This window comes from Acanthisitta chloris, unplaced genomic scaffold, assembly GCF_000695815.1.
Source record: "Acanthisitta chloris isolate BGI_N310 unplaced genomic scaffold, ASM69581v1 scaffold6530, whole genome shotgun sequence".
Taxonomy (NCBI): domain Eukaryota; kingdom Metazoa; phylum Chordata; class Aves; order Passeriformes; family Acanthisittidae; genus Acanthisitta; species Acanthisitta chloris.
The window spans coordinates 2,374-19,716 of NW_008652114.1; the positions used below are offsets into that span (position 1 = coordinate 2,374).

General features: G+C 44.2%; 2 protein-coding genes across 3 annotated transcripts in view; one reads left to right on the forward strand and one right to left on the reverse strand.

Moving 5' to 3' along the window:
• The first annotated feature begins 2,561 nt into the window (after positions 1-2,561).
• On the forward strand, positions 2,562-11,424 carry UTS2B (urotensin 2B). 2 transcript variants are annotated; one of them, XM_009075938.1, is made up of 5 exons: positions 2,562-2,758; positions 4,950-5,051; positions 7,982-8,019; positions 9,158-9,251; positions 10,951-11,424. In XM_009075938.1, the coding sequence occupies exons 1-5, from the start codon at positions 2,635-2,637 to the stop codon at positions 10,974-10,976; spliced, it is 384 nt and encodes a 127-aa protein (XP_009074186.1). In that variant the 5' UTR covers positions 2,562-2,634; the 3' UTR covers positions 10,977-11,424. The 2 variants fall into 2 exon arrangements, with proteins under 2 accessions (XP_009074186.1, XP_009074179.1); XM_009075931.1 differs by having other exon boundaries at positions 2,626-2,788.
• A 4,509-nt stretch (positions 11,425-15,933) lies between these two features.
• OSTN (osteocrin) overlaps positions 15,934-17,343 on the reverse strand; it is a 14,153-nt gene continuing 12,743 nt past the window's right edge. Inside the window, exons 4-5 of the mRNA XM_009075950.1 lie at positions 16,321-16,417; positions 15,934-16,044 (exon numbers count right to left, since the gene is read on the reverse strand). Coding sequence (XP_009074198.1) covers positions 16,333-16,417 — 85 coding nt within the window. The 3' untranslated portion in view covers positions 15,934-16,044; positions 16,321-16,332. The remainder of the gene's footprint in view (positions 16,045-16,320; positions 16,418-17,343) is intronic.

The following is a 17,343-nucleotide window of genomic DNA, read 5'->3' on the forward strand; positions in this document are numbered from 1 at the left end:
TCACACTCAGAGCTGGTGCAGCTGAATTTGGTGGCATCTGCTTGGGCCACGTTTTCTCCATTCCTGCCCTCTGGACTGGTTGGCTTTGTCCATCCTTGTCAATTTTCCAGTTTGATTGTGTTTCTTTACCTGAAATCTGAATACCTTTGTGAAATGTGAAATTTCTACATGAAGAGGCTTAGACAGACTAGGATGATGGGAGGTAGAGATGGAGTTCACATCTTCATGTTTCCATTAGCCTTGAGCTTCAGACGCAAGTGCTCAGTGGATGATGTAGAAGACATTATCACTGAGTGAATAATAGAAAGAATATGGAGACTATGTTGTTTTCCTATTGAGAATAAAATACATTTGAACAATAAAATGTAATAGTATTTCCAGTACCTGGACAAAGGAGCAAAAAGCAAAGGAATATTCCAGGTGGAAGTTAGCACAGTTAGAGAAGCTCAACACTACAAATCAACCATCTCATAACTTCAAAAAATACAAAAATTCCACCAGTTGTCAGGCACCTATCCACCAACTCACCCACTGAGAGCATCCATTCCTCACAGCATCCAGTAATCTCCCTTCTCATATGTAAATGTAGTATGGCAGTTCCTCACCTTCACCAGAGCCCTCATTTGAAAGGTCTGGCACACTCTATACATGAGTTGCTTTGGGGGTTGAACAGTTGTAGTGATCCAGAACTGAAGTTTCTCTGCAGTGAAAGAGGAAATCTCAGAATAGTCCATCTTCCTGAAAGAACCTGGCAATAGCCCATCAGGTCTTACAGCCAAGGATACGAAAAAAACAGTCAGAGATCCATGGATTCTGTATAAGCTTAGACGTGATGGAGAAACCCACCTTCCGTACCAAGGCAAAGTTGATTTCACAGCAGACCTCAAGACAGACTGCTTGGAACCTGGAAAGCCATTTATCACCAGGTTTAAAAGGGCCTGACCTTCCTTTGAGAATACAGTTTTGAGTCAGAGCTACTATCTACTATCTATCAGAGCTACACTCTGGAATCCTGTGCATCCTGTCATCAAGTTATGACCTTTGCTTCATGGAGATACCAACCTCTGACCTGTTTGAAACTGTCAGCTTAAGGAGACAGGGATAGCTGGGAAAGTGTTCCCAGTAGGACATGTGTCCTTCAGTCCAAAGACAACTTTGTGAAGAAGGAGAATACTTGAGCTGGTTGATCAGTGACTCACAAGTCTGAGAGATGGAATGGAAGCATCACATAGGCACAAAGGAAGCATCACATTCATTTTCATAAGCACAACTTGCAGAAAAATCTGAGTCTCTCCCTCTCCACTTTTTAGTAATAGGCAAATATATAAAGGGTTATTAAAAGGCTAGTCATTCTATAGCTATCCAAAGTGCAGAGCAAATTGTAGGGAGAGCTGGGGACCACAAGCCAAAAGCCCAAACATGGAAATGATGCTGTCTTTTAGTTAAGATGAAGTGCAAGCACCAGCAGTTGAAGCTATGTTGGGTAATCTGGCATGATGTGGTGTCAAAAAAGCACACAAAGTGAGTCACTAGGAGTGTATGTACAAGTCAGAGCTTAGCCTGATCCTCTCCCCCATACCTCAGCAAGGGGGAGTGAGCCGGCGGCTGTGTGGTGCTTAGTTGTTGGCCAGGGTTAAACAATGGCAAGTACAGATGATTCAGTTCTGCAGGAGAAGCAGAAGTGAAGAACAAAGTTTAGTGCTGTGACTATGACAAAATTTTTCTTGGTAAGGTTGTAATAGAAAACTAGTAGCAGGTCTCTGATCAATAATGATGGACAGGCACCAAATAGAAGTCATACAAAAACATAGTCATGACCTGAGTAGACATGTAATATGTGAAATGTGCCTCAATAATTTGCTCTAAAATAATAAAATATGGCTGGGTAGCCAGAACCAGCAGCTGACCTTCCACTTCTTTTTTTTCCCCCAAGAAAAAACTGAAGACACTTGCCCATCCTTGACGTATTCCATATCTACTGCCAAATCTGCACTCCCCCACTCAGACATAATCCCAAAATAGGGTGTGATGCCTTTCCCGTTGACAAAGCCATAAGTCACCATGAGCAAGACAGACTCAACATCGTCCAATCAGTTAATTGAAAAGAGCTCTCCCCCTCTGTCTCCCACCACTTCAGCACTCATTATATCTCACATTAATTAATATAGGCTCTAGGAAGTGAGATGATAAATTACAAAACCCCATTAACCTGATTCTGTCCAAACGGATGAAATAAGGCACCTTGTATGTTAGACAAATCTTCCTTGCTAACGTGGGAGTCCTCATGTGTGAACTCCATTAAAGCAACAGCCCTGAAAAAATATTTTTAATGCATGTACGTATGGAATGTATATCAATGTGCATGAACAGTGCATGCCTGTGGGAACATCAGAATTCATTAGATCAGTCTGATATGAGATATATTGAACAGGTTCCATCTGACATCTGTTACTGGGTTGTTCTGTCCACTCCCAAAGGAGTGAATCATATTGACAGGTTGAATTATATCTCAAGAGATATTTTTCTCCCCTCCTCCAAAGGCCATTTGCAATCACGGCACATCCACTGCCTCTTAAAAGTGAGCTCATCTGGCGCTGGGTTGCATTGAAGTCCTCCACTGTGCCTGAAGGAAGAATGCTTTTGGGCGGTGGGAACGTGGAGAAGATGTGGTCTGTCCAGCTGTGTCTTGGAGTGCTAACCGTCTTGACCATGACTCTGTTTGTCCCATGTACACATGGAGAACCTTTTTTACTACAAGGTAAGCTGGAATACAGACTAGATGACCCAGGTAAGTGGTTATCTTTTTGCTTTGCTTTGCTGCTTGCCATGGCCAATGCAACACTTGCTTATCTGAGGAAGAAAACAAAATGAACCTTGAGCTATACTGAACAATCAATTAACATGGGTGCTACCGAGAGACTTGTTCAAATTAGCATGAACTAAAGCTGTTCCCATCTGCAGCTGGTTGTATGACACGCTCTGCTAATCAGTGAAAATATCAGATCTGGTGAAATCTGGTAAGGGTAGCTCTGTCTCTCCCATATGAACATTTCCATAGGAAAACACTAAAATATCAGAGAGTAGCAATTCCAGGATGCACCATATGAGATTTGACAGCTCATAAATGTCAGTAGTAGGGTGCTGCTGAACTTTTTTTCCTTCACAGAACTTCTTTTCATATGTTCTTCTTCCACAATTTAAATTAATCTTAGTTTGAACTTAGACTGCAGAGAAATGTCAATCATTAATGTTCTTTCTTAAAGAGACTTGGCAGTGGAAAGAAAAAAAAGAGCAGCTAAATATAGGCTTGAAAATAACATTGCTTTTCAAATGATTTTTCCTCTTATATCACCTATTTATTTTTGTAATGACAACCAAAACATTCCCAAGCCCACTCTATCTAAATACTGCTTCTGTTTAACTTTTACTAGAGTGTTTATAGGGTTTGTTTTTTTCTGTAGCAAATCCCCCAAACAACTAAAAGTAGCTATTTTAAGATTATAACTGTCTTTCAGACTTAGGAACAAGGTTTACAGCACTCCATGCTAACTTACACAGCATGTAGCTCTGCTCACTCCCTTGGGTTTATTTCTAGAGATCTCAATCAGGACCAGTGGCTTCAGCTGCAGCATGAGGCAGGGTTGAGTCTGGCCAAATACTTGGAGAATCCCTTTGGCCAGGGTCCCTCTGCTTCTGCAGACATATGTGATTTTTAGCTAATGGAACTGATTCTCACATACTCTTGAGCATCCTTCAGGCTCATCTGGTACAGTGTTTTGTTTCATGTGTATCATGTCCCATGCATTCATCCCCCCACAGCTCTTTAGGGTTGATGGCCATACGAGACTGGTTTTTACCTCCTTGAAGGGGTTGAGCAGAAGTCCTAAAGATCCTGGAAGAAGAGAAAATAAGCCTTTCTGTATAATTTCTTTATATTTTCCATGGATTCTGTAGGCATCTTCTAGGGCTTTGTAGTGTCTAGGTTCGGGGCAGGAGTGTTCAGACCAAAGATTTTGGGGAATGGCCACTCTCCCTGTAAAGTCTGGCTCCCCTTCTGTCATTCTCAAAAATGAGTGCCACATTCTAGTCTCAGATGATTCTGGAAATCTGTTGAGCAGAGCTGGGAGGGTCTCAGAGCCTTCAGTGCACTGGATAGTCCCATCCTCTGTGTCTGTTGATTTCTGCCAAACCCTTAACCTTCACAACCATTCATTTGAGGGCATAGCCACAACCACTAAAGTAAAACCATCAAGAAAGTGTCCTAAAGGGGCCTCCTAGAGAGATCCAAATTGCTTTAGGGCAGTAGCTTGGGGAGGGTTTTTTTGGAAAACAGAAAAATTCTGCATGGCCTTGCTTTAATCTCTTCCATACTTTGCCTCTGTTCAGGAAGAATACTTCAGTACCACTGGCAAGCAGATAAAGCAGCCCCAAAGCTGAGTGAGCACAAGAATAGGCTGTGGGGCTGCAGGGCTTTTCAACCCTTGTGAGGAGTGAGTTCCCACCTCTGTCTGCCCTGGGAAGGTGCATGGTGTGAGTGGGAGGAACACTTGCAGTTTTGAGAAGAGAGGATGCCGTGGGTTGCTGTCTAGCTTTGCAGAGGCATCCACTACACCTGCCTTGCAGAAGAGGTTGGGACTGTCTAAACTAAGATGATGTCTCCAGCTCTCTGCAGCCAGCCATGCTGATGAGGCTGCAGCAGAACTGGCTGGGAGCCTGGAGCTGGCAGGACCGTCCCACACCCTTTCACTGCGCAGCCCTCACTGCCTGGACATTTTGTTCTGTGCTCACACACCTTCTTCTTCCCCCAGCTCCTTCCATTCTGATGAGTGCTCACAGGAGACATTTTCCATCTACTTCTTAGCTTTCTTAATTTGATGAAGACATTAATTGAATCGATTGATTAATTGATTCTTAATTTGATTAGCAATGATGTGTTTTATGTGCTGCAGAGAATCGAGTGCTTCCAGAGAGAGAAGACACAAATCACGAGGGCACACTGCTGACTCTGCTCCTTAATAAGAAATTTGCATGGCGGAGGCCAGAAAATATTGGTAAGTGAAAGAGATGGGAGATCTCTGCTCCTTGAATCTGTTTGCATGAATGCAAGGAGCCTACCTCTCAGAAATACCAACTGCTCAGAAAGTGGAAGCACCCAGTATGGTGCCTACATGTGATTGTTGTCAGATGTTCTCCATCATGGGGCTCCTGGACCTGCTTTTGCAATGCAATGTAAAGCTGCTAAAAAAACATATACCCTAGGTCCTCAGACACTCAACATTGTGCTGTCAAGGGAGCATGTGTGCATCCATAAGTAGTAACAAGAAGAGACTCTGCTGAGTCCCTGTGCCCCTGCTATCCCCAAGATGTTGTGTACAATGCCTGCAGGCATGGTCCAGCTTTGGGAGCCACCTCTCCACCCACACTCCATACAGCCCTGTGTGCTTTGGAGAGATAGCTCAGTGTCTTGCTGACATGCTGAAACCAGCAGCATCTTGTTAGCGTGTGAGGCAAGAGGACAGCACCAAGATTTTGAAGAGAGCATGTGGCTACGATCCCTCAGGGTCAGGTGTAGGCTGGGACAAGGGCAGTGGAAGCTCCTGCCTGGACCTAAACCCCTGCTACTTCTGGAAGAGGCTGAGAAAGCTTTTCCCACACAGCTGAGACACCAAAGATGGGCCATGTGGAGACTTTTCCTGTCTGTGCTCTGTAAGCAGACGCCAAGTTTAAATCCACAAGCATGTGGCTAAACTCAGACCCATTGAGGAGGAACTTGGGCCTTCCCTGACACTAGGCACAGCGATCACAAGCACCAGATGGATTACAGGGGTCAGCTATTCCCACGGCCACTGCGGCCAAGGGAGGGCTTGGGCTGTATGTGGTGGTCTCAGAGCAGGAAGCAGCCCTTCCCTGTGAAAACAGCTCAGAATGGGACCCAGCAAAAATTTTGTTATGAAAATCAATTCAGCAAACTTACTCAGTGCTCTTCCCCAGCCCCTTGTTAATGCAGCGAGGCAGTGGTTAAACAAGCCTGGGACAAATAAATAAACACAAATAAATCAAGTCCTTATACTAACAAAGGCATTCTTCTTGCAAAGGAGTTGCATTCAAGAAATAACATTTTTATGATAGGTTTATGGATTATTGCACTTATTACTCCTAGAGGAAAGGCTACATTTTATGCCAGACAATTGAATATAATGAATCTCTGAGCAGAGCACAGATAGAGGATTTACAGCAGGCAGTTTCTCAAGGCTTCATCCATAAATTAACTTCCTTCTCCCTGCCTGAGATAATGTGTTCCTAATTTCAACCGCTGTTCATTTTCTATTCATGGCAGTCATTGGCCAAACTTGCAGTTTGCAGAAAGCTGAGCCAAAATAGGCAGTTGAAACTCTGAAAGAGGCAAAATTGTGTATAATAACAACAACAACAATATCATCTCTTAAGTGGTACTTTTGACTTATAGGTATGCTGAGGTCTGTCTGTCAGTACCCTATGGATATGTAAAGACACACTTAGGAGCAATCTGCCTGAGGTCACTGCTGGCAGTGCCAGGAACAGAGCCCACACCTCCTGACTCCCATCCCTATCCCCATCCCATCTCTCAAATGTGATGGATTTGCTTAGGAATTGCTGGTTTTACTGTTGGATGAATATGCATCAGAAAATATTCAGGATTTTTGAGCAGAATTGTTTTCTTCTCAAAGGAGAATCCAAGAAGGCAGTCAGCTCTTTCTTGGCACCCTCCTGCTCAGTTTCAAGCATTTAAAAAAATAAAAACACCAAAGTCTGGCAATGTGTCTGTGTGCTGAAGTCTTATCTGAAATCTGAAATCAGGGGGAATTATGTCCTAAATCCCCTTGACGATGCAGACCAATGCCTGCTGCCACGTTAGGAGCAGACAAAGGAAGCAGCTCCAGGGCTGGATTTTGGCTTGCTTGTGAGGCCCAGCAGAGACATTCTTTAGATCTTTCCTGGCTCTTCTGCTTATTTTAGTGCATTTTTTCCCAAACTGGCAGTTCAAACCAGCTGATCACTTTGCATTCCCCTCCCAGGAGAACTGCTGTAGCAAGTCCCTCAGCTTTGACTGAGCTCAGCTATCTTATTGAAATATTAACTGGTTTTGACATTGATTTGAGTCTGGAAGAAGGTACCTCAGTTCCCAAGAGGAGTGAGACTGTAAACCCCCATCCCTTCCTCCAGCTTTCCCTAATTGTTAGTCCAGGCCCTTCCCAGTTCAGGTGGAGGCTTTAGATCCTGTTCCTAGGTACCTAACTCTCCCATTCTTCTGGGTGGGATATCTCTGGGCAGTTCATTCATCCACCTGCATAGTTTTTTGACAGTAGTACAGTACTGATTAGCCTTGAGACCTCTAAGTGTGAGCTATAAAGCTGCCCCCCAGGTCCTTGTGCTCCTCCAACATTTAGAAGTGTGTAATCCGTGCACTCACTGCTATGTGACTTTTCCTGTTGCCCCATTCTGCCAGCCCAGATCTTTGCTGACTTATAAAACAGTAAGTTATGCTAGGCTAAATTTGTGTCTTCTGACTTCTGCCTGCATGGGTGATGTGAGGATAAACAAGTCCTAAAGGAAGCAGTGGGATTTCATATAAAGGCCAGTGACAGAAAAGCATTAGAGATTTGCTGTTAGCAGGATAAAAATTAAAAAGCAGCAAGAGGTTCACCTGAACTAGTGTCACACAGTAAGTGACCTCATTGGGCCAATTCCCCTAAGGCCTGGTGAACGGTACAGAAGCCTCCCTTGTAATGGAGAATTAGGATAAAGTTCCAGAGGATTCAGCAGAGAATACCTGCTTTTCTGGCAGTTTCTGCTGTTATTCATTTGGAGATCACTAACAGGAATTAAACGATAACTAGGTCTTTTCTTGTCAACCCCTGTAGAGAGTAAATGAAGAAATGCTTTTTAATTTGAGCTTCAGGAAGCAATGCAGGTACTGATGTTACTCTCTCCCTTCTTGCAGACTGGGAGCTGGCAAAGAAATTTGAAGAGCTTGAACAGGTGAGAGGAGCAAATGCACAGACACACAGATGCATGCTCTTGTATGAATAGCTAAATGATTGTGCAAGCTCTCTTTGTGCCCTATTCTTCCACCTTTCCATTCTGCTAACCTTTGTCCTGCTGCTATAATGTAAGCACAAAGAGAAAAGCAGAACCTGAGCTAAACAGCTGCAAAGTTGGAAAACATAAAAAGAAAACAAGGCTATACACTAGTGCAATAAAAGCTGAGGCAGCTCTTGCCTCTGCCACTGGTAAAAGGCCAGTAAAGGGTAAGCCAGGAAAAAATGAAGCGTCACAAGAAATCTCCACGGAAGAAAAAGGAGTGGGAACAGGAGGTCATGGTGCCTTCCCAGGCATTGTACCAGCTGGCTGCATCACATAACAGGTTGAAGTTGGAGGGATAGGCACTGCCCACCTACGCCAGAATTTTTTTCTGGACTCTTCACTAGTAGGGTGGCCCCACCCAAGGTCAGAGCCCTGACACACACACAGAGCATTCCCATCCTACACCCAGTGCCCAGGAATAGGGAAAGGTCTGAAGAAACCTTGACGTGCCTCGCACTGTGCCCCAAACACCGCAAAAAGTAGAAGTGCTTTTTAACCCTTCTCAGGCCAGGTCCAGCTGCTCATGTGGATCCTGGAGGTCCTGCTGGGTTCCACATGGCATTTTCACTTCAGCCTGAAAAATCACAGTGCATCATGCCAGATGGGAGCCTGACAACTCCTACGCTAGCCCCTCACTCCAGTGCTCAGGGATGTTAAGCTCAGACTTTCTGGGAACAGCACTGCCAGAGCACAATCAGGATGATGGCTGCATATGTTGCCAGTCTACTAGAAAAGTGTAGCTATAGATGTAGAAGAAATACGATGGACTGCCCACATTATAACCAAGGGAAGCTGGCAAGAACTGGGAGGGAGATAGGGGAGGGACGGCCCAGAGCAATGGAGAAGTAGTGCTCTCTGCTGCAGTGGGTGGTTACCTGAAGGCTTCCTACCTCAGCATTGTCTTGACTCTTAGTGGTGTAATGACCTTCTACACAGCCTCCTCTCCACAGGGAGAATGCCTTGCACTTGCCAGCACTCTGTGGAGCTCCTCATGATGTGGTATTTGTTTACTGTTGTGTTTCTGTTTAAACAGCTGGAGAAGTTGAAGGATCAGCTCTCAACTGAGGATGAGTCAGAGGTGGCCTATGCCTTGGAAAGTCTTTCAGCATCCCAGCCCAAAAAACGTGGTAGGTTTTGAGTTCGAGCCTTGCAGCCATCCTGTCCACTCTCACCTCCAGGGCTTCCTTTCTGCAACAGACAGTGATAGTAAGCATGCCCCAAATACACTGAAAACCAGTTGGTTGGTAGCTTTTCTAGCAGTCTTGGTCCTCTCTTGTTAATGGCTGACTGGTTTAGCAGCTGGTGAGAAGGACTGTGTACCCAACCCTGTCTGCTGTCAAGGCAGATACACCTGGTCTGCACTCCCAGGACCTCATGGAGGCAATCAGTCTTGCATTCTGCTTTTCACAGAGGACCTGGGGTTATATGAGCAATGACTGTCTGACCTGGTGGGGGTGAATTCTGCATGAACACATCCCTGCAGTGAACCCATTGCTTTGCTCTGGGCACAAAGCTAGTGCTGAAGGCATAATGAGGCATGTGGACTGCATGCATTCCCCTCTGCCAATGTCAATGCCTCCCTACAGAGAAAAAAAGAAGCACTTGTTTGTACTGCTGAAAAGCAGCTAAAAAGGATGTGGAAATCACTCAAGAATGCAAGGAACTAAGATCTGGTAGGTCCCTCAGTTGTGGTCTCCAAGCTTTGTCCAGTCTGTATCTAGTGGCTCAAGAGCAAATTGCACCACTGCTCCTGTGAGGCTACCCTTGACAAGCACATGGACAATGCTGCTCATGCTGGCTTTCAGTGGATTCCTCCACTAAGCAGTGACAGCTGTGAACCAGAAGCCAGTGATGACAGATCTGGCCTAAAACCAAAAGAGATAGTTCTGCCCTTAGCCCACATGCTCCATGCACATGGAAGCTGACAACCTGCCAGACAGCCAAGAGAAAATCCCTTTGTGCAAGGCTTGCTTAAGTGCTTAGGTGATCCTTAGGCAACATGCAATTTATAAGCAACCCTGGAGGCTGTCATTAATTTGGGTAATGTAATTCATGCCCCCACCAGTCTGGAAGGTTTAGATGTAGATAAAACTACTTCCCCTTGCCAGGTTTAAATCAGATTCCAACTGAAATTAAAGCAGGGAATCTTTGTCTTCATCTAAAGTCCTTCCAGTCTGGGAGGAGCTCTTGTCTCAGCATGAGCACTGCTGATTCAGTAGAAGCTTTCTTCCAAGATCCTGCTTTCAAAAACCAGATAGAAATCTCTTCTCATACTTGACAATATGACACCCACATGGCATTCATGCTGGTGATACAGCTATTTTTTCCAGCGCCAAAATGTACATCCTTCCTTAATCTAGTCTTCTTAGAAAATCCCACAGAGCTCTGTGTTATTTGAAGGATGGTTTGTAGCAGTGATAGTGACTGAGTTTAAAATAAAGTAGTTGAAAGGACCAGATCCAAACTCTCTAAGTCAGTATCCTGCTCCTCCCGTCAGCTGCAGGTGGAAAACCCTGCACACATCTCTGAGGCAGCAAAGCTGCTGGCCAGTAGACAGGAAAGAAAAAGCTGGTTCCTGACATTGTAAAGTACAGCAGAAGGAAAAGCAAACCCTTTTAAACAAGCAACATGGAAACAACTTTTAGTCCCCGTGTTTACACTGTGAGCTGTATGAAGTCAAAGCTGGTTACTGAGATGTGCCCAGAAACCACAATGCTGGTTTCATGCCCCTACTCTCTCAAGGCATGAAATCCTCTCCGGGGTCAGAGTGGGAAGCTGAAAAAAGTCCCTTGGATGCTAATACACTTTTCTTGTATCCCTTCCCAGCCTGCTTTTGGAAATACTGCATCTGAAGGCCTGTTGGGACTGGAGGATGAAGATGAGCCCTTTCCCAAACTGCCTTGCTGGGTATTAATGTATTAAGAGTTTGTTCTGTTCTTTCATCGTGCTGCTAATTTGGATGCCGTCCTCCATGACCACACCACAGCCAAGTCTAACAGGGACTGTGACAGGAGCTGGTAGCCCACTGCCACTCTCTACTGTTCCTTCCTTCCAGGTTTAACCATGATCTTCTACTTGGAAGATGCTTCCCAACTTTCTGTGCTGTCCTGTGTGTGCCATTTAGGCTGCTGCCACTGTACACCCTACCCCTTCTCACCAGGTCCCCTGAGGGACCAAACACTAACTCAGCTTCCCTGGGTTTGGGCCTCTGGCCACACCTGCAGATGTTGCTCATGGTGGTGTCTGGGTTTCCTGTTGCCTCCCAAGAACAGGCCTGTGATGACCCAGTGGTGGCTGTTGGGACAGGAGGGCAGGGTGGGTGTGATGTGAAGGGCTCAGGGCTCTCTGCCTCGGCTTGCTGAGCCAGAGCTACTGCTCACTGCATCCTGTCAGTGTGCACAGGGGAGGGTGGGCACAGAAGTCTGGATCCTTTGGATATTATTCCAATAAAGATTTTCTGTTGCACAGAAGCATGTTTTGTCTGCTTTCTCTGCCCCTGCAGAGGCCCAAGGGGCAGCACATTTCCCTTGATGTAGGCTCTTGTTACCTTACTGGTTAATGTGAAATTTACTATGGAAAAAAGGCTCACATTAAACACCTAGGGGTTTTATGTGGCTGAATAACAGGCCCTTCCTTCTGACCAGGATCAGGAATAGGTTAGGTCTTCCTCATGATTATGTGTGGGCTGCTGTCCTCATAGGACTGGACCAGACCCACTGGTTTCTACTTACTCAGTCCAAAGAGATGTTTTGAGCAGAGATTTTTGGCTAATCTGGCCAGTCAATGCAGGTGCTACCTGGCTTTTCCTACTGCAGAATTATGTCTGCCCCTGTCCAAAAGGAAGAGCTCACAATCCATTAGTGATTTCTGCATATATTTGTCTTCAGTCATGTTTATTTGTGAAAACAAAGGACCTTGTTCCCAAAGGTGTAAATTCAGAATAAATCCTGGTGTTAACTTTGAGGTTTCCAACAGTGCAAATGAGAACAGGATCTGGTAGCCACCGTATATGTGTGGAATGATTTTGACAAGCATTGAACTGTCTCTCCAGCCCTGCTGAGCCATGCTATTTAACTGTAGCTTGCATACTACATATTCTTTAAAATGTTACCTCTCCCAAAGCTGTAATTACCATCCTACACTCATTGCCTTGGGCTCTGGCAAGAAGCACACGCTTACCACAGCAGTACCTTGCATGTACTTCATTAACAGCAGATCTATTCATCCTATTGCAGGCCAAAGACAGCATCTGTGGAATAAAACCAGCTTGATTGTATCACTGAGGGCTAATGACATGCAAAATACAGTTTGCTGTTAACATTAATTATTTGTTATTTCCTTGGTAGTGATTCAGAACACATTTCCCATTTTCTATTGCTTTTGTGCAAGTGAAGAAGTACGTGGGAGCATACTTTCACATACCCTCACATCAGAACCAAACCCAGGAAAAAATATACCCTGTGGACAAGAGAAGTGTCTCTCTTTAAGAGTTTGGTGCATCAGCTGAAAGGGAGGTGTGTTTATACCCTGTGGACAAGGGAAGTGTCTCTCTTTAAGAGTTCGGTGCATCAGCTGAAAGGGAGGTGTGTTCCAAGAGCTGGTCTGAGTGCCCCAAGTTGGTGTTGAGCTGAGATGATTTCAGCTTGCAGGAAATCCCAGTGCAATGAAAGGCCAGAGCAGCAGGCTCCATCTGTCACCTGCTAGCTGTAGTCATGCCTTCCTAACCTGGCGTGGCAACTCATCAACAAGTCAGGAAAAGGAATACAGTGTCTGTGGATATTTAACAGCTTGCTCTGATCCTAGACAGTTCCTAGTTCCTAGTTCCCTTGAGTGCAATGCATCATGCTGCTTGGCAGTGATTTGGTGCTACATCCTAGCAGTGCAGTATTTAAATGCTCATGGGTACCCAAACTACCCCATTATTTTCTCACAGGCACTCTATGCTACTGTGTTAGCTGCTTCTGATGCAGTGATGAGGATGTGTTGAATGCAATTCATTAACCAATTAGAAGCAGAGGCAGTGATGTTGTCCCTAGGCTTACCCTCTACACGTCACTGTGGGGTCCTGTCTTTTCTCCTAAACACACAGAACAGAAACCCTTCTCTTCCTCAGGTGTCACCTCCACATTGTGGCTGCTCACACCCGTGCTTGAGCAGTCACTCTTGCTAAATTTAATGACCCACAGGCAATAATTAAAGGGATTTCCCTGAGACATTCTAGTAGACCATATTGATTTATTAGCAGAAAATCCTCACAGGCATCTGAATTGATTTACAAATCCAGGCAGCACAGGGCAAACCTAGCGTGCAATGAATGCTGCAGTATATCCTCATTTCATAGTTGTTGACCTCCATGCTATGCACAATGGCTGAAACCATCCAGTATTTTCTACAAAAACAAATTGTAGTGTTCAGCTTTTCAGACATCATCATATTTTAAACAGTGCTTGCCAATTTATGGATTTTAAAGAGTGCTTTTTGAGCCACAGGAGGTCTCAGTGTGCTCAGATGGGGCAGAAGAACAAAAAGGCTGTTGCTTTCCCCGAAGTAATCCACACAGTGAAGTGGGAGCCAAGAGCAGAACTGAAGCTTCCAGCTCCCAGTTCCACCTACACCACTGTCCTGCTTTGCTTTCATGTTACACTTCAGATGAAGGGATTTCTGCACACAATTTACAGGCTTTAAACCCCCTCTTTATTTGGAAGCCCAGGCTAATACCTGCCAACTGTTAAAGCCTCAAGATCCAGCAGTATCTTTGCAAAGCTGCTGTGTTAGCACTAGATTACTCTGATCTCAGTCTTCCAAGATAGGTCATGCAATGACTCTGTCCATGATGCTTTTGACTGACAGCTCTTTGAATAGTCAGGTCATCACTTCCATAATCTGCCCATGCCCCATACATATGGCTTCCGTGCAAGCAGATTATCTGCAGGCTGGATGAGCTCAGTGCAAGAAGATAAATGTTCCCTAAACTGCAGGGCAGGCTCAGGATGGGTAATGGCAGTGTACTGCCAAGGACAGGCTCTGGGCTTGCCTAGGTCTGCATTTGCACACTTGCTTCTAGCATGGACTGAAAATCTTGTCTTGCGTCTGCCAGTCTACATGCAGCCACTCCACCCAGCTCTCAAAGCCTTCACCTGGAAGCTGAAAGGCAGAAAATAAACATGGGACCTGAGGAAAAGCAGGAAGCAAAAACCCAAGATGACATGAATTTACAGCCCTTCTTTCTTTCTGTGATTTTCAAGAGCTTGGTCTGGAAAGAACTTGCAGTCCTTCACCTCACACACAAGTACTGCCAGCTCACCCACCAAAGGGGGAATGATAGCCAAACTTCAGCTAGACTGCTCTGCTTGATGGCTCTTGATGTGAGTCACTGGTTTGTGCAGATGCTCTCAGCAGCATCAGTCTGTATTGCAGATGTCAAGACAAACAGAGTTTCTTGCAATTTTTCTGTGGCTGGGCCGGTATTGATCTCAGGGCATGGCTGTAAGCAAGAAGGAAAATGGGAAAGGTCTCTGGTATGGCTGAGCACTGTCCCCTCTCAGACATGAATTTGATGCTGTCTGCCCTTCTGAGCAGAAGCCTCATCTCCTACCATGGCTGAACCAGGGCAATTGGCCTGACCCTCACAATAGCTTTAACTCCAAAGTCTCGTTGATTTCTTTGTTTGCATCTGGCACTGTTTTCCCCCGTTTTGCTAGCTGATGGCCAGGTGCTTTGTGCCCATATAAGATTAGGAAATTAACACTTAATTCCCATCTCTAGTATCTCTGCCAAACACAGGGTGTTTCACAGGAATAACTTTTGTTCTTAATCCTGCATATTTCCTTTCTCAACAGATCTTCTTTTGCAATGCAGAGGATGATTTATACCCAAGAATAGCAATCCAAGTAATTTAGCTGACATGGACCAAAGTCCAAAAAGGAGAACGTGAGGTTTAGAAAACATCAGCTAGAAATCTGAGCATTGGGATGTTTGCAAACAGCTCTTCTCAGCTACATTTTATGATGTGGAAAGAAGTGAAAAGAGTGAAACAGAGTTTAAGATAACCTGGTTTACTCAGAAATGAAGTGGAGAGGACATGTTTACATTTTCCTAGAGTGAGAAATACTTGAACTTTTAGAGTTGTATGTGTGATTATGCCCTATGCACACATCAAGAGGCTAAAATAAGGCATATGATGCAGATGGCCTAGGAAGTAGATGACTTCATATTTGGCTACTACCCTATGTTATGCACAGGGAGGAGTGAAATGTATTCATCAGCTTAGAGGAGGAAACTAAAAGTCTCATCACATTTCAGGATCTGCCATACGATGAAAACATGTCTAAATATGGTGCAGAGATAAGAGAAAGACTGCTCAAAACATCAGGACAAATACCAAGGTATTGTCACAGTTCTTATTCAGACTAACTCCTAGTGAAGGCAGAAGACATCTTCTCCCAAACAGTGGTCCAATTAAATTCTAGCTTTGTCCCACAACTGTTAAATCCTCCCTTCATCTACCAAACACATCCCCTCTTGAAAGAAATGTGCAAAGCAAACTGTCTGCTTTTCATGGACTGCTGGGTGGCATTCTGGAAATTTTATTTTCAGTCCAAAAAAATCTATCAGTCCTTGTTAGGATAATAAACTTCTGCAAGTTTAACAGATAAATGCCATGCAATAAAAATATATACATATTCCCTGTTCCCCTCATCAGTGACATCGTGCACAGCCGTGAGAGCATTCTGACCTGATGAACTGAATTTGTTATTATTTGTAAATGCAACATTTGTAAAATGCAATGTGAAACAGATTTTGCAGGAGGTCAATTCCTTGAGTGCCCTATCATTAGTCAATGACAAGACATGCTGCGATGCATCTTCCGTATGTCTGTAATGTTTCCAATACAGCATCAGTCATTCAGAATAGAAGAACCTGAAGACAAAAAAAAACCATTAAACATTACATTTTCCCATGTCAGGAATGCAAGGCTTGGACAAACACAGGTGGTCTAGAGAGATGAAAATGTTAGGAATACTTGTTTTCTTGTAGAGGGGTACTCAGTGGCAAACTAGGGCATTCCGTGTTATAGGGACCCATCATTCCCTAAGCCACTCGTTCCAAGCGTACTGGCATGACTTGAGTACCTCCAGGTAACTGAGAGCAGGTGGGTTCTCCCAGCCTGCCCACACCCAGATTTCTTTGGCTTACCTGCAGGAACTGCTAACCCTTGGTGTTGCTGAGGCGATTCACTCCAATCCGGTCAAGAGGAACTCCAAACCGTCTCTTAGGCAGCTCAAGCACTTTCCTGCATGGGGAAAGAAAGGGAAAAAATTGGGAAAAGACATCATATAAATAATCAAAACATGACTACATGTTTGATTCCTCCATTCATCCCACTAACAGTGTATTCTTCAGGCAGCACAGCAGTGCAGGAGCAGCCAAAGATGTGAGTGTTTAGAAATAAGATGCTGCACTTGCCTTACAAAATACTAGGCAGGAGTTGAAGCTGTTTTACACACTGGCTGAGGCTGATCCACTATCCCTCATTTTATCTTGAAGCAAATAGATAAGTTCAGAGGTTAACTGCTATTCATAAAAGAAAGTTGATACACTGTGTGTGTAAAGGGGAATTGTATCATACACAGTATCAGACACTGCAGGTGACCCATTAGCCTGGATCTGTGAAATCTCCAGGGTCAGCTGAGGCTAAACCAAGAAAGGAGATAGAAAGTATTGCACAGTAATAGAGGGGACAAGTCAGAGAAGCTCTAGCAGGATTTTCCTGTAGGGTCTGTGGCAATGCACTCTTCATCAAAATTGTATAGTAGCAACTCTTTGACGAGACTGAAAATGAGAGGGTTTTGGTTTGGGTTTTTTTCCTCCATGTGGTAAATTTCCTGACAATTTGGTGAATGAGGGCATGATGAAAGTGTGAAAGAATTTCTATCCAGAAATATTTTTGCAATTACTTTTATATAAAATAAGAATTTTCCCCATCCTAATTCAGCTTTTTTTTTTTTTAAGCCAGCAGAAGTTTTATTTTAATTAATTATAGAAATGGTGAGATTTCTTTCCTGCAGCTGAAAATAATCTCAACTTTTGGTCCTTAGAAATACTTGCCAGTGAAATGCAGGTCCAAGAGAAGCCATGGAATATTAATTCTTTATCTGTTCTTTTTAAGGAACATAAATAAAAAGAAATTTTGTTCTCTAAGTTGGCAACTGTAAAGGA